General features: G+C 44.2%; 1 protein-coding gene across 3 annotated transcripts in view; it reads left to right on the forward strand.

Annotated features, from left to right (window-relative positions):
* LOC309325722 (uncharacterized protein) overlaps positions 1–17235 on the forward strand; it is a 107055-nt gene that overhangs the window by 84400 nt on the left and 5420 nt on the right. The window contains exons 1-2 of one of the 3 annotated variants that reach the window (XM_081834023.1): positions 4158–4255; positions 16089–16263. The exons of 1 other annotated variant lie outside the window; for it this stretch is intronic. In XM_081834023.1, coding sequence (XP_081690149.1) covers positions 4175–4255; positions 16089–16263 — 256 coding nt within the window. In that variant the 5' untranslated portion in view covers positions 4158–4174. Of the gene's footprint in view, positions 1–4157; positions 4256–16088; positions 16264–17235 lie in introns of those variants that run through there. One more of the 3 variants, XM_081834022.1, reaches the window with a different exon arrangement.

Raw genomic sequence — 17235 nt, forward strand, 5'->3', positions numbered from 1 at the left:
TTTTTATTATTATTTTTACATTTGCAAAATTGCATTGGTCACAAAGCATTAACAGGTGAATGTGCCTTGGCATCTCTTCGCTGAGGATCTGATTATCTGCAAGAAGCATAAGTTGTAAGGAATAGGGATGCATGAAGGCTTTGTTCATGACCATCCCTGACTGCAGAGACCTCCCCTTCAGTGGCGTAGCGTGGGGGGTGCAGGGGGGGCCGGCCGCACCGGGCGCAACATCTGAGGGTTAGGGTTAGGGGTAGGGTTAGGGGGCGCAAATCTACGGGTTAGGGGGCGCAAATTACTTGCCTTGCCCCGGGTGCTGACAACCCACGCTACGCCACTGCTCCCCTTCCCACGCTGGGCTCCGGATACCCAGCAGTGTGGGTGAGCTTCCTGTCTTATGTCGGGCTAAGAGAGAGCATAAGTTCGTCACCTGTCGTCATCCAAAGCCTCTTGCTCATTTCTTTCGTATCACACTCATTGTTAGCTGTTGGAGGCAATAAATATGCATCTCATGCTGGGAACAGCTGAATGACGCATTTACATCTGGAGAAGGAGAGTCGCGTCTTTGCTTAACAGATCGAAGGAAGAAAGGAATATGATGGAGGGGGCTGGGAAATAAGGAAATGGGGTTGGCTTAGTTTGCATACCTGAAGGATCCACAGTTCTGAACAAGCCCCAAACCTCTGCTGCTGCCGTTGCAGATCTCGCACGCGACTCTCAGCTATAATTGGAAATGGGTTACTTACAATGTGAGGAGTGAAGGCGTCCTAGTTTTTGCAAGAAAAATGGCTTTTGAAGCAACACTCTAGCAGGGCGCCAAACTGCGCCATATGGTCTTTTCTGCGGCAGATCCCCTCGCGCTTTGCCTGTGACAATTTCTGCTCCGTGGTGCGGCCTTTGCAGACAAAGTTACACAAAGAGGCTGTGGTTTCGGAGCTATCCTGGCTTGTGGCCAAACAAGCAGTGCAAGAGCCCCTGGGTCAATAGATGGTCGTCCCTGGCTTGCCACTTCCTTGGTGTCTGCCGCTCGTCGGCATAACATGTTTGGTGCAGGATTTTGATTTCTGCAGCAATGGTCTACTCAGGCTTCATATCAGCCCTGCAAAGCTGGTCCCTTATAATTTTGAGGTTACACAGTGGTACCTCGGGTTACATATGCTTCAGGTTACAGGCTCCACTAACCCAGAAATAGTACCTCGGGTTAAGAACTTTGCTTCAGGATGAGAACAGAAATCGTGCTCCAGTGGCGCGGCAGCAGCAGGAGGCCCCATTAGCTAAGGTGATGCTTCAGGTTAAGAACAGTTTCAGGTTAAGAACAGACCTCCAGAACGAATTAAGCACTTAACCCGAGGTACCACTGTAGTTTCAAGTATACCTGAAGGAGCGCCTCCACTCGCATTGTTCAGCCTGGACACTGAGGTCCAGCTCCGAGGGCCTTCTGGTAGTTCCCTCACTACAAGTGAGGTTACAGGGAACCAGGCAGAGGGCCTTCTTGGTAGTGGCGCCCACCCTGTGGAATGTCCTCAGATGTCAAGGAAATAAACAACTATCTGACTTTTAGAAGACATCTGCAGGCAGCTCTGCATAGGGAAGTTTTAAATGTTTGATGTTTTATCATAAAATTATTATTATTATTATTATTATTATTATTATTATTATTATTATTGAAATGGGGTTGCAAGGGACATGCATTGATTGGCAGCCAGTTTGCAAGTTCAACATTTTCTGCCCATAAGAGCGGCCGTGTTCACTTAAGTGTCAGGGGCCAAATCATGTACTGACTGGAAGCAGAGGAATGGTGGGAGGAACCAGCTGGGGAACCACTAAGGGAAGAAGGCTCAGAGCCTGTGAACTGGTGATGGGATGATAATGAGTGGTCAGAGGGAGAAGAGGCAGAAGACAGGGAGGAGGAGGTGTCGGAAGCTGAAGAGGTAACAGGGCTTAGTGAGCAGGGAGAGTCTGTGGCAGAGAGGTCCAGAATCAGAAGCTGAAGGAGGAGGGGCCAAGAGGCAGATAGGAATCAGGCTGGTGAAGAGTCACAGGAGTCTTCCCCTCTTGTTGCCCCTCCCCTTGGTCTCCCAGAACCAGAAGAGAGCTGAAATGAGCAGAGCAAAGACAGACATGCAGGCACAGTCCCCTGGAAAAAGCCCTGGAGAAAAGGAGACTGGGGCAGCTGTGAGGAGGTGGGGACTTTCAGTTTCGGCAACTGATTCACCTACCAGGAATGAGCCGCTGTGCTCCGTAGCAACATCAGGATGCTTAGTTTGGTCAGAAATCGAGTATACACTTCCAGAATTAATGCTACATACATTATGTCTAGTAAATGAGCCACCATAGCTGCTAGAAGGCCATCAGAATTTGTGTCCTGGGCTATCTACCTATGTACTATCTGAAACCAAAGGGGCATATTGTTTGCCAGATGTGAAATATATTGACATTATTTTCAGCTCTCCTACCCCACTAAATATAATGCACTTTGTATGTTATTTTCACGAATATACACATTTTTATGCACACGTTACTCCCATACATGCATTTTTATGCACACTTATTGACTAGAGAACTACACTGCAAGATTTGTGAAAATTGCAGATTTTTAAGAATGGCTATATGTCAGTTCTCATTTTGTTTCAGATTAGGTAAATTCACCTTTAAGTGTTCTGCCACAGATTCTCTCTCTCTCTCTCTCTCTCTCTCTCTCTCTCTCTCTCTCTCTCTCTCTCACACACACACACACACACTTCCCTGTAGCATTGCTCTGTTAATCTTTTTAGCAAGCCTTGAATCTTCCTGTAAATTTTGTCGCTCTCATTCCCAACCAATCTTGTGTTGGTTTTGGGCAGGGAATTGAATCAACTGATTTTTTTTTTTTAATGCCTTGGTTAACATGCTAATTGTATATATTGTCTGAACCCTGTATGGCCCAGCCAGAGGAAGTTGTTGGTTGGCGATTAACACATGTACTAAATAACCAAGCAAACCAGGTGGACTTGGGTTGGGTTCCCCACCACCCAAAACAACTAATGATCAATGATCCCATAGAAATCTAATACTTATATTTAGATTTAGATTCCTGCATTGCAGGGGGTTGGACTAGATGACCCCTGAGGTCCCTGTCAACTCTACAGTTCTATCTGAAGAAGTGTGCATGCACACGAAAGCTCATACCAAGAACTAACTTAGTTGGTCTTTAAAGTGCTACTGGAAGGAATTTTTTTATTTTGTTTTGACCATGGCAGACCAACACGGCTACCTATCTGTAACTGGATCTATGATTCTCCTCACTCCTATCTGGAAAAAAAATATTACATACCGTGGTACCTTGGGTTACAGACGCTTCAGGTTACAGACTCTACTAACCCAGAAATAGTACCTCGGGTTAAGAACTTTGCTTCAGGATGAGAACAGAAATCGTGCTCTGGTGGCGTGGTGACGGCAGGAGGCCCCATTAGCTAAAGTGGTACCTCAGGTTAAGAACAGTTTCAGGTTAAGAACAGACTTCCAGAACAAATTAAGTTCTTAACCCGAGGTACCACTGTATCTCTCTTCCTTCCAGAGCACTGCAAAGGTCTCACTGACCCCAGAACTGAGGCCTGAGCTACAATACTGACCCGAGGTACCACTGTACTAGGAAAACCATTTTAGCCATTGTGTAATTAGCTTTCCCAGAATGCAGGTTCTTTATTTGTGTCTTCACGGTGAGTGAAACATCGTTTGCCTATTTACACTGTACATGAGCATTCCTCTGTGGAAATTTTCTCTGTGTAGGGGGGGAAAGTGTTAACAGTTGGCAAATGAAGGAAGAATTGCAGCTGGCATGAATTTGATTTTCTCTCTATTTGTTTAAAGCTCCCTCTTGTGGTTGAAGGTAATAGAACTTTTAATTTCTCCAAATAAGGAGTTCAGGGGGGGTTTATTCAATGTGCATAATGTCTCCTGAAGTGTGCTGAGTGCTCTCGTTCAGCACCTTAAAGGAAGTATCCGTTGCTTGGCAGAATCAAAGGCTCTCATGCTCAGCAGCGGCCGTGTTGTAACTTGAAGTGGCGTTTCAAAACAAGAGCAAAATGGCTTCCCTCCAGGCAGTCTCTCTCTCAAATTGAAATTTCACTTCAAACAGATACATCAGCTGTTGTGTAAAGTGATCAGTGTGTCAAGTGTGAAACAAGCATTTGGAGCCATGGCTGCCCTCAAGAGATTCGAACGCAAGACTGTTATTAAGTGCCACAAAACGGAAAAGGACAAGCTGGTGAAATCACAGGTAAGAAGTTGGCCGTTCATGACTGAACTTCTGTTCTCTACTTTGCCCCCAAAGTCTTGCATGAACCTGGCAATGTCTCTTGTCCACTGGCCTGCTGCAGCTGCTTTGCACAGTCTCTGTAAATTTAATGTACCCCAGCATCAATCTATACCCGTGCTTCGGTCCAGGGTTCATCTGGTGTTTGCTTTTAAATGCATATTCAGCTGCTGCTGTACTGTTCTTAAAATTATTGCAGTTAATAGTAAATATATGTCTGATTGAAAGATACAATAAGTAATGAAATAAGATAATAAATAGCTGAAGACTTTGTATTATGAACATTGGGTTACAAATATACTGAAATGGGTAATATGACAAAATGAAAGATACAATAAGTGATGAAATAAGATAACAAAATGCTGAAGTTGGTATTATAAATAATGCAGATTCGGGAAGATGTGGGGAAGTCCAAAAGATTCTGTAAAAGAAATATGATTTATGAAACTCTTGTATTTTATTTTATTTTTTTGTTCTTTTTCTTATTCTGTAAAATTAATAAAAAATTTAAAAAAAAAAAATAGTAAATATATGTCTGTAAATAACTGGGAGCGGGTGGCACCGTGGTCTAAATCACTGAGCCTCTTGGGCTTGCTGATTGGAAGGTCAGTGGTTTGAATCTGCGTGACAGGGTGAGCTCCTCTTGCTCTGTCCCAGCTCCTGCCAACCTAGCAGTTAGAAAGCACACCAGTGCAAGTAGATAAATAGGTACTGCTGCAGTAAAAAGGTAAATACTATTGTATTTTAATATTTTGTTGGAAGCCACCCAGATGGATGGGGTGTGTGTGTGTGTATATATAATATATATTAGTAAATGGCATTTCTGTGCACTCTGGTTTCCGTCATGGTGTCAGAAGCGGTTTAGTCATGCTGGCCACATGACTTGGAAAGCTGTCTGTGGACAAACGCCAGCTCCCTTGGCCTGAAGCGAGATGAGCGCCTCACCCCATACTTGCCTTTGACTGGACTTAACTGTCCTGGGGTCCTTTACCTTTTTTTTTCACCTATATGTCTGTAAATTGCCTTGGAACATATACAGTCGTGTGAAAAAAGTACACCATCTTTGAATTCTGTTATTTTACATATCAGGACATAATAACAAACATCTGTTCATTAGCAGGTTTTAAATTAGGTAAATACAACCTCAGATGAGCAACATCACATGACATATTGCATGATTTATTTAGCAGAAATAAAGCCAAAATGGAGAAACCATGTGTGAAAAACTAAGTACACCCATACTGCTTCCATAGGAATTAAGAGGCAAAGTGGCAGATAGGGGCTGCTAATCAAATGCCCTTGCTTAATTGATCATCAACAACACTGCCCACCTCTATAAAAGCTGAAGCTTTAGCAGTTTGCTGGTCTGGAGCATTCAGATGTGTAATAACAGAATGACAAGGAAGAAAGACATAAGCAATGCTCTTAAAGAAGCATTTGTTGCTGCCCATCAAACTGGGAAGGGTTATAAGGACATCTCCAACCAATTTTAAGTCCATCATTCTACAGTGAGAAAGATTGCTCAAAAGTGGAAAACAGTTGCCAATGTGTTGTTGTTCATCTGAGATTGCATTTACTTAAATTTAAGACCTGCTAAGGAATAGATGATTGTTGTTATATCCCGATATATAAAACCACAGAATTCAAAGAAGGTGTCCTTTCTTTTTCCCATGACTGTATGTGGGAGGCAATTCACAAATTATTAACCTAATGATCACAAACAATAATAGAAATAGTTGGGGATATGTATTAATCCATGTACAGTGGTACCTCAGGTTACAGATGCTTCAGGTTACAGATTCTGCTAACCCAGAAATAGTACCTCGGGTTAAGAACTTTGCTAGGGGTTGGACTAGGCAATCCTTGGGACCTCTTTCAGTTCTACAATTCTATGGTTCTGTGATCAGAGAACCTGGAGAAATTTCACTCAGTTTCGATTAAGTGATGGCCACCTCTGGCTCCTGTTTGGCCTTGACTGGCCACTAGTACCTACTAAAACGAATTGGCAAAAGCTGTTGTCTTATGCAATGCAAAGTCTGACATATTTGCTAAATATGCTTAAAAGCAATCCATCGCCAACAAACCTTTCCTTCTTTCCCCATATGAATATTGTGCAAAAGATTGCTTATAAACACCCTGTTTCCAAGCTTTAAGATACATACCATCACCGCACTGGGGAAAATAAAAAGGAGAACAGTCCGTTGCACAATTGCTGACAGTCAGACTAGCCTAACACAGCACTGCCTGTCTCTTTGACACAGTTCTTGCTCAGCACAGTGTGATTTGTTTGACACCAGGGAATTGGTGGGGTTAGTTACTGCCATTAATGTTCAGGGGCACCCTGACCCAATTATTTGGCTTGCGCAAGTTCAAATAACTTAGGAGAAATCTGACGAAGGTTTCAGTGCCTTTTCTATGATTAGGATCATATAATGTGAACGATGCTATCGAAAAACAAACCTTGTAAAAGTCTAATTTTACACTTTACTGTGGACTGACTTGCATGGATTATTGACCTATTTCGCTCTGACATATTTGACATGACGCATTCTGGTTAGTTTTTAATGTATTAATAGTGCGATCCAGGGGTGCCAACTTGAATAAAATATTGGAGGGGGCAAAATCCTACCCTACATAATCAATCACATGATGTGGTGCATGGAAACCATTTGAATACCAATGCCTATCAACTGGGGGGGGGGCGCTCAGATATTTTATTGAGGAGGCCCCCTCGCCCCCTAGGAGTTGGCTCCTATGGTGCAATCCTAGGCATGTCTACTCCGAAATTCAATGGGACGAGTCCCAGGTACGTGTCCATCACAGGGATAGAAACCTGAAGCCTTGTAGGTATTCTTTGACTCCCATCTGTCCCAGCCAACATAGCCAGTGATCAGGGATGACACAAGGATATGCCAGCAGAAGAAATCCTGGGTTGGTTAAAGGTAAAGGTAAAGGGATCCCTGACCTTAGGTCCAGTCATGGCCGACTCTGGGGTTGCGGCGCTCATCTTGCTTTATTGGCCGAGGGAGCCGGCGTACAGCTTCCGGGTCATGTGGCCAGCATGACTAAGCCGCTTCTGGCAAAGCAGTGCAGTGCACGGAAACGCCGTTTACCTTCCCGCTGGAGTGGTACCTATTTATCTACTTGCACTTTGATGTGCTTTCGAACTGCTAGGTTGGCAGGAGCTGGGACCGAGCAACGGGAGCTCACCCCGTCGCGGGGATTCGAACCGCCGACTTTCTGATTGGCAAGTCCTAGGCTCTGTAGTTTAACCCTCAGCGCCACCCGTGTCCCTCCTGGGTTGGTTGCTGTTCTTCAAACCATTGCAAAGGAGCTTACAGAAAGCCACACATGATTCAGCACTTGGCACAAGCACCCATCTTGACTTAACGTGCAGGGAATTGTAACAGGAGCACACAGCTGGATTTCAGCTAACTTTTTTTCATGCAAAATGTCTTGTGCTGTGGAAAGCCCTTTCATTTGTGGAAGGCCATCATTGGATCTAACCCAATATGAATGACCCATCTTTGCAGGGCTTTTTAATGGGCTGCTGCTGTGATAATTTATGTGAAGTGCCTGGAATGTGCAAGCACTCAGAAGCACCATATCAAAAAGCAGCATATAGCAATCATTTTTTATGAGGGAAAGAGGGCAGGGCACTAGGTGAAATTATAACCTCGATTACAATTAAAGGATTCACATCTTCCTGTTCCACTATCTTACTCATCTTAATCCTCCTATTTATTTATTTTATTAAATGCTGAACTCCCACCACTCCCACCTGGAATGTAGCTTTCTGCATTTTTAAAGGCAGCTTTATATGCGCTTATGTGCAGAAGTGAAGAATGAATCTTGGATCTTCTTTAACGGGTCCTGAACCAGTGAAATCCGTAAAGCAGAAATGTTTCCTCTGGCTGTCTGGCCATGATGCTGATTTATGGCTTGCTTTCAGGTCGAACCACCTTAATTTTGTGAAATGATAGAAGTATTGATTCTAGAAACAGTTTCACTTTTCTGAAACTACCAGGCAAGAGGAACTAAATGAAGCCCTCGGAGTGAACAATACAGCTTTCTGCTTTATCGGTTCCATGTGCTTTTGCCTAACCTTTGCTTAACAATCTGCAGCGCTTCCCTTTGGATCTCTTTTTCCTCCTCCTCGCTGACTCTGCGGTAAACAAACAGAACCTCTCAAGTGTACCTATGAACCTTGAAAAGCTATTCTACACATGTACATTATTCTGCATTAAAATCAGTGCAGGGGATCGCTTGTCAAGGATGTCAGGATCACTCACGCCGCTTCTCTCCTCCAGGGTATTTCCTTGGGTCTTAATCCTGATCTTGAGAAACGTTGATGCGGGGAAAAGTTTCTTCTCAAATCATGTTCACTGCATTTGCTATCACCATGTTTATATTCCTCTGACTACGTGCTCTTCCTTGCAAAGCTCAATCCAACTTATACTGGGCAAGACTACGATGGCTTTAGGAGGGTAGACAAAAAAGCTGAAGTTGTAGGGTGGGTTTTAATGGGTAGGGGAGGATATATTAATTGCAATTTATCCCTCCAGGCGCCCATGCATGTGGGTTAAACAGAGTTTCGAAATCCCATCCTTGGCAGCAAAATTAAAAGTACAGTGGTACCTCGGGTTACATGCGCTTCAGGTTACATGTGCTTCAGGTTACACACTCCGCTAACCCAGAAATAGTGCTTCAGCTTAAGAACTTTGCTTCAGGATAAGAACAGAAATCGGGCTCCGGCGGTGCGGCGGCAGCAGGAGGCCCCATTAGCTAAAGTGGTGCTTCAGGTTAAGAACAGTTTCAGGTTAAGAACAGACCTCCAGAACGAATTAAGTACTTAACCCGAGGTACCACTGTATAGGAATTAGGCTGCAAAACCTTGTTTTGAGCAAGTCTCGCTGTGGAGTAGGTTGGCTCCCCCTTCTTACCCCATTTAACAAATAAACAAGCAGCAACTTGTAAAGTATAATGTAAAACAGAATTTACTTATTATCATGCATTGGTTCACAGCAATGGCAGCAGTAAAACCGATGCAAGCGAAATAATTATATTTACAGTATAACCTCTGCGGTTTGGCATAGTGGTCAGAGTGCCTGTCTAGGCCCTGAAGAGCAGAGTTCACATCCCCACTCAGTCACAAAACTCACTGGGTGACTTTGGGCTAGTCACTGCCTCTCCAACTGACCGACCTCCCAGGATTCTTGTGGGGTTTAAATGAGGAGGGAGAACAGTGTACCTCACTTTGAGCAACGTGGAGAAAAGGCGGAATGTAAACGCATCAGTTTAATGAATACACAAAATCATGAATACTCAATCTAGAATGAAGTTCATGCTATTTTACTTCTAGAGAAGCAATGTAGAAATGCCAGGGTTGAGAGGATTTTTATTTTTGAAAATTTTTAAAGCCAGGTGACATTCTGCCTCTCTGCTGATTGTTGTGACTGCCTTATAGCTGTGACAATTCAGCACACATTATCATATTCTTCATGTGGGAAAAGCTGATCCATTTCACTTTGCCCAGATCAAGCAAATACTGACAGTGTTTACATCCATTGTTTCATTGTTGTCAACAGTTTAAGCAAATTGAGATACGGCTACAATGAATAACCACCAATTTCAATTTTGGGGTGAAAACAAGTATTTTCCAAGAAGTAGACTTAAAAAAAAAAAGACTTCAGCTAAACTTGAACAGGGATTTAGAAATTCTTAAATCCACTGGAATCAATTAGCTTACACATGCCTGTATATTGAATTTTGGCTTTAGATTGTAGAAGTGTTCATTCCCCACCCCACCCCCTGTTCAAAACCATTAATTTCGCCCCCACCCCAGGCTCCTTTCCCCTTCTTATTTCTGACTGTCATTTGGGTGACAATCCTAAATCAGGATCATGTAGTAAATGAGAGAACATCACAACACCGTCTGCTTGGATTGTTCTTCTCAGTCCCCCCCCCCCAAAGCCATCAAATATTTTTGTTTTGCTCTGTTTGCAATGCACCCTTTTCTTGTTCCGACCAGCAACCATTACGCAATCTCTCCCACTCCCATTGGTTCACAGCCGTTCCAGATCTCTTAAATTCTTCTTTTCTCAAAAACCCACTCAGAAATAAATTATCCTTGATTGCATCAGCAAGGATGACAGCCAGAGCTCTTCAAACCTGGTCTTCCCCACCGACGCGCTTAATCAAGGAAGCACTTCCATCTTTGGCAAATGGGCTCCCGCCACTGACAGAGCAAATACCCGCAGAGACCATTTCATGAAATGCGTTAATCACTGCAAAAAACGAGAGCGATGTCACGGAGGGGGCCAAAGAGAGATCTGGTCCTTAAGAGCTCATCATGTTAGGGAACAAAGGGGATCTGTAGAGTTGCCATTTGCGAAAAGAAAAGTCCCCTGAGCAAATGCCTGGATGTGTCTTTCGAAGTCATTCCCTGCCTTATGTATTTCACATGGAAAGCCTATTGTTTTGCTATCAGATCCTTGGCTTTTTCAAGGAAGTCTCTGTCAACATCGTCATTATGTCAAATATGTCAACCATCGGCTCCCACAGAATGCCATCCTTTTAAAATACTTCTCTTTGCTAAGAAGCAAAAATCGTGGACACAGAAATGTGATGAGCATGGCATTCCCACCCTGCATTCCACCTTCTCTTCCTCCATAACCTTGAGTTTGGCTGTCATTCAGGAAAAGAATCACATCATTATGGGAATCTTCAAGATGCTGAGTTTTGCTGTACCTTTATGAGTCGCCACACTTCTTCCCGTTCTTTGATGAGACAAAGAGCTGGTGTGTGCTGCTTCTTCAACACACATAATAATAATAATAATAATAATAATAATAATAATAATAATTTTTTAATTTATATCCTGCCCTCCCCAGCCAAATCCGGGCTCAGAGCGGCTAGCAACAGTAAAATAAATACAACATTCTAAAATCATTTCATTATAAAATTAATTCAAATCAAATTGATGGCAACCATTGGGCTAGAGTTCTGTGAAGATTGCCAAAGGAGGGGGTCAGGCTGTGCCCTGGCCAAAGGCCTGGTGGAACAGCTCTGTCTTGCAGGCCCTGCGGAAAGATGTCAAGTCCCGCAGGGCCCTAGTCTCTTGTGCAGAGCGTTCCACCAGATCGGGGCCACGGCCGAAAAGGCCCTGGCTCTGGTTGAGGCCAGACTAACCTCCTAACCACATGTCAAACCTCGTACCTGACATGGTAGAAGCAGATGTATCCATAATATTTAGCATGTACCCCCATCCTTTGTGGCATGTGAGGCAGTCCCGTCCCCCCCGCAAATGGGTACATTACTGGTGGAACCCGAAATAAAATCTTGTAGTGTCGATTGCTCCTGCTTCTCAGTGTTGCAGCCAACCAAGCCCTACCCTCTTCCAGTGTACTATAACTCACCCAAGTGTCAGCTGTCATTCCATGCTCAGCCCTGGCCAGACCATTTTGCAGCTTTGCTCTGCCCCAAGGAATGCCTCCCCCGAATATTGCTTGGATTTCTGCAAACCTTGGGATTCCCCTGAGCCCATTGATACCTCTCTCATGTCCATGGATGGTGCCATCTTGTTCTTGGTCTTCTGTACTAAATAAGCAGCAGCCCTCAGTAAATTGAGATCACTGTTAATGCAGATGGTACATTAGCCAGTTAATCACTACCAGGTTTGTTGCAGTCATGGGAGCACCAGTTTGCACACACAGTCGTTCCACCAGAAAGAGCTCTCCACCCAACACAACAGGATCCCTCCATATCCAGAGAGATACACTTACGTTACCATTTCCAACACCAAAATGAATGGAACTCCATATTATCCACTGACCGTATAGCATAGTCTCTGTTGTCTCTCTGATATTTAACTCTGCTGTTTGAGCTATATTTATTATTATCATTAATAATAATAATAATAATAATAATAAAGTTTTATTTATGCCCCACCCTTCCCGGTTTAAAAACCGGGCTCAGGGCGGCTAACAGCAAATATAAAACATTAATTAAAATGCAACTTAAAAGCAGCATAAAATACAACATAAAATGCAACATCAATATCAATAAAATTCAAAAATCCAGGGGTCATTTGGGGGGGGGGGAGGGGGGAGGAACCCAGTCAGTAGACATCAAATGATCACCAGGGCTAAGTGGCCAAGTTGGTCCTACTAGGGCCAGCAAGGAGACCAGAGAAGAATTTAAATGTGGGGTCCCAGAAAGGGTTTCTTCATAGAAGAGGAAAGGGGAAAAGGGAATAGAGGATCAGGCTAATTCAAATTGAAGGCCAAGCGGAATAGCTCTGTCTTACAGGTCCTGCGGAAGGAGATCAAGTCCTGCAGGGCCCTAGTCTCGTGGGACAGAGCATTCCACCAGGTCGGAGCCGTCACTGAAAAGGCCCTGGCCCTGGTGGAGGATAGTCTGGCTTCCTTATTTAAGTCACGATTAGCTCCATAAGAATATAAGAAGAGTCTGCTGGGACAATTCAATACAATGTCCCATTTAGTCCAGCATCCTGTTCTCACAGTGACCAACCACAGTGGCATAGCGTGGGGGGTGCAGGGGGGGCCAGCCGCACCGGGCGCCTCCGGAGTCGCCGAAGAGCCTCGGGCGCAGGCTGTAGCAGAGCCCCATGGCAGCAGCCCAGGCAGCAGCAAGAAGAAGCTGGCAGCGGCGGCAGCTTAGGGGTTAGGGGCACAAATTACTTGCCTTGCCCTGGGTGCTGACAACCCACGCTACGCCGCTGACCAACCAGATGTCTGTGGGAAACCCACAAGCAGGATTCGAGCACAAGAGCTCTCCCCCATCCTGCGGTTTCCGTCATCTGGTATTCAGAAGCATTGCTCTCCCCAATTGTTGATTCTCTTGCTATGGTATCCACATAGAATCATTAAATTGCAGAGTTGGACGGGACCCCAAAAGTAATCTAGTCCAACCCAATGTACAGCATGATGTGTAACATATGGTGCATTTTGTCTTTGTTTTATGGATGCAATTCTGTTGCTGATTTTATGCTGTCCACCGCCGTGATATTTTGTCTCAATGTACAGATTTTTTTTGCAAGCGAGCAAATAAATAAGTTTAACCACATAGTATACATATTAGAAGGGATGCGGGTGGCGCCGTGGGTTAAACCACAAAGCCTAGGACTTGCCAATCAGAAGGTCGGCGGTTCAAATCCCCGCGACGGGGTGAGCTCCCGTTGCTCGGTCCCTGCTCCTGCCAACCTAGCAGTTTGAAAGCACGTCAAAGTGCAAGTAGATAAATAGGTACCACTCCAGCGGGAAGGTAAACGGCGTTTCCGTGTGCTGCTCTGGTTCGCCAGAAGCGGCTTAGTCATGCTGGCCACATGACCCGGAAGCTGTACGCCGGCTCCCTCGGCCAGTAAAGCGAGATGAGCGCCACAACCCCAGAGTCGGTCATGACTGGACCTAATGGTCAGGGGTCCCTTTACCTTTACTTATACATATTAGACCACAGGAATTTGATGGCAGGGTTGCTCGTAGCGCTTTTGGCTGCCTTGAGAATTTAAACCAGGGATGGGGGAACAGCGGTCCTCCAGAAATTCTTGGACTCCAAATCTCATCATTCCCAACCATTGGCCAATGCTGGCTGGGATAAAGGGAGCCAAAATGTCCAAGGGCATCTGGGTGGGTCACGTGTTCCCCGTTCCTGGCTGAAACCAAACTGCCAAGGAAGCATCCTAACCTGTTCGTTCTTCCAGTCGGGTTCCTCTTGTGTGCCCTCCATCAAACAAACACACGCCCATTTTCACATGGAGACCCACCCCATCTGTCGTGTGAAGATGGAATCACTCATTCTTTGCAACTGTCGAGCAAGGAGAGTGCAATAAATCAAATTAATAGCCAGAAAAGGAATAGCTCAGGATGGGGAAGGGAAGTCATTGGCTCCAACCGGTTTAGTGTCTTCCTGAGGAATTCTGTGAAGCAGCAGCTACACACCTAAGGAATGTTTAAGTGCATCAACGTCGGGACACTTAACCTTGGTAATAGACCTCAGTCCTATCCTGCCCAGTTAATAATTGATGCAAAGATTCTGAAAGGCAATTCCCATGTGTAAATCCCATGCGAAACCTGATTTAATATCTGGACTGAAATGAGAGTATGCTGGGAGAGGAGGGGGGGGGGGTCATCCTTTGTGCTGCTCAGCAATGAGATCCGCAAACTCATATTGCAAACAAACAAACAAGACCTGTGGAACAACACTTTTGATTGATCTAGTCTCGTTGCAAGGCATTCATTATAAGTCTTCATTATAATGGGTGCTTTTTTTAACACTTTCTCCGTGCTTCGGGGAGGTGGGTTGGAAATAAGGTGTCACAGGAGAGGATGGCAAGTTTGGCGGGAAGATTCAAGGACAATCAAAGAAATACTTAAATATTTCAGTATAGTATAGTAATATTTTTTTGGGGGGGGGGATATACAACCAGAAAACAATTCCGTACCTCTCTTCAAGAGGCACCAGCTATTCTTCTGCAACTTTCCACAGCATATTGTTGTGAAGAGAGATTTTCAACTCTGACAAATATGAAAGATCAGAAAAGAGAAAGGAGAAAAGAGAAAGAGCAGATGAGAGTTTGTTTGTCTCAAATTAGACCTAGTATAAACGAGATTCACCAGCAAAAATAGTTGTGTTCTATGTTCCCAATCAAGCACTGCTAGGAGTTGTTTCTTTTTGTTTTCCAAGGTACTTAAATCCCTTAAAAAATTAGGTATGGCACGAACAAATTGTTACAGTGGTACCTCGGGTTAAGAACTTAATTCGTTCTGGAGGTCTGTTCTTAACTTGAGGTACCACTTTAGCTAATGGGGCCTACCACTGCCACCACGCGATTTCTGTTCTCATCCTGAGGTAAAGTTCTTAACCCGAGGTACTATTTCTGGATTAGCAGAGTCTGTAACCTGAAGCGTCTGTAACCCACTGTAATCTGAAAGTGTGGCCCAGAGAAAAAAGTGGGAAAACCAGTGTTGGACCCAGGGCCTGGGAGACCAGGATATGAATCTCCACTCAGTCAGAAAACTGAAGGGATGACCTTGGGCCTGACAAACAAGCACTCTCACCCTGGCCTACCTCACAGGGTCATTGTGAGGATGAAATGGTGAGATTGGTAGCATGGGGTATATAAATGCAATGGATCCCTAAATAAGCTGAAATACAAGCTCTGTGAGGGTGGCATAAGGATGCTGGGCCTTGCAGAATCCTCTTCTGAGCAGAAGTGCTGACCACATTCCCCTGCCTCCTCCTCCTCCTCCTGCTGCATTTGCTCTCTGGCACTAATGCCCACGTACGCTGTCCATAAATATATTTATTCTGTGTTCCTGCCAGTCCCAGACTAATAGGCCTAATGCTTCCTGAGGAGCAGCCCAAAGCTGCATTAGCCGCAGATGTTTGATTGATTTAAAACAAAGAGCCTGACCGCTGAGCCGCTCTCTATGGCTTCTCTTCCTGTCACTTTGCCGGTAGGGTTATCTCTGAAATGCAATTAAGGTGCTTAAAAGTACATTTTCAGGAAGATGCGGAATTGATGATGGTATCTGTGCCAATGGGTGACTCCGAAGGGGGAGCGCTGCAAAGTCATGCTTTACCCTTTGCAGCCATGCGCAAGATGCACCCCACTTAGCCGGGCCTTTTGAAACAGAGGGCAAGGATGCAAAGGGGGGGGGGGGGCGCCTCTTCATCACGAAGACTTCGCATTAGACATCCCGGGCCACTTAGATCACCATCTTCTGATCTTTTGTTCATTCATCTATTATTGAAAGTCAAATCGTTCTCTTATTAGACGTTTGCGCAGGAAGTTAATCGCGAGGGCATGCTGCCATTTTCCATCTCTGCCGCCCTCGCTCGCTCGCATCATCTCTTCATGCGCAAGGGGCCGCGTTCTTCTTTTAGCTCGGCGGTGGGGAACATCTCCCAGAAAAAGGGCTGCATTCCCTTGGAGCCAGAGGAGAAAGCAGGTGGAAAACTATTTATTTATTTATTTATTTATTTATTTATTTATTTATTTATTTATTTTACGACCCTATACTAGTAGGTCTCAGAACAGTTCACAACACAAAGTTACGATATACAAAGCACAAAATACCTCGGGTTGCATCATATGCTTCGGGTTACATACGCTTCAGGTTACAGACTCCGCTAACCCAGAAATAGTACCTCGGGTTAAGAACTTTGCTTCAGGATGAGAACAGAAATCGTGCTCCGACAGTGCAGCAGCACCATTAGCTAAAGTGGTGCTTCAGGTTAAGAACAGTTTCAGGTTAAGAACGGATCTCCGGAATGAATTAAGTACTTAACCCGAGGTACCACTGTACATAATAAAAGTAATCAAAACAATTGGTTAGGCAGTCTAACCAAAAATTTCAAAAAGGGTGGGGAGTGTATAGAGATTACTTTAAAAAAAACAGTGCCCCCAAATCAAAACCTGGACTTGCTTTGAGTACTTTTTGCAAGACAAATTATGGCCTACAAGCATAGTATATGGAAAAGGGTAGAAATGATGAAACGAGAAAGAAACAGTTTATCAGACACGAAACCAGAACCGCTTTGAGGAGGAAGGAAGTCTATTAGAATAGAATAAGAATCGGAAAGAGGAAATAGGGTAACATAAGTCCATATGTAACAACTTTCAGATTTATGGCTGTATGTTTGTCATTTGTTTTGTGGTTTGTTTGTTTTTTGTTTGTTTTTTAAGTGTTGTGTGCGTGCGTGCTGCAATGAAAAGTTAATAAAAAGCATAACAATAATAATAATCATCAAAACAATGAATACTACTAATGTATACACACTAATAAACAGTACGCTCCCTGACAAAAACCCCTAAACCGTACTCCAGCCCACAAATACAAATATAACATGAGAACAGATCTTTTCTGCTTATATATGAGAAAACAAAACCACGGCGTATATTCTCAAAAGCCCTACTTATA

The sequence above is a fragment of the Podarcis erhardii genome (assembly GCF_964252035.2).
Source record: "Podarcis erhardii genome assembly, chromosome: 12".
Classification (NCBI taxonomy): domain Eukaryota; kingdom Metazoa; phylum Chordata; class Lepidosauria; order Squamata; family Lacertidae; genus Podarcis; species Podarcis erhardii.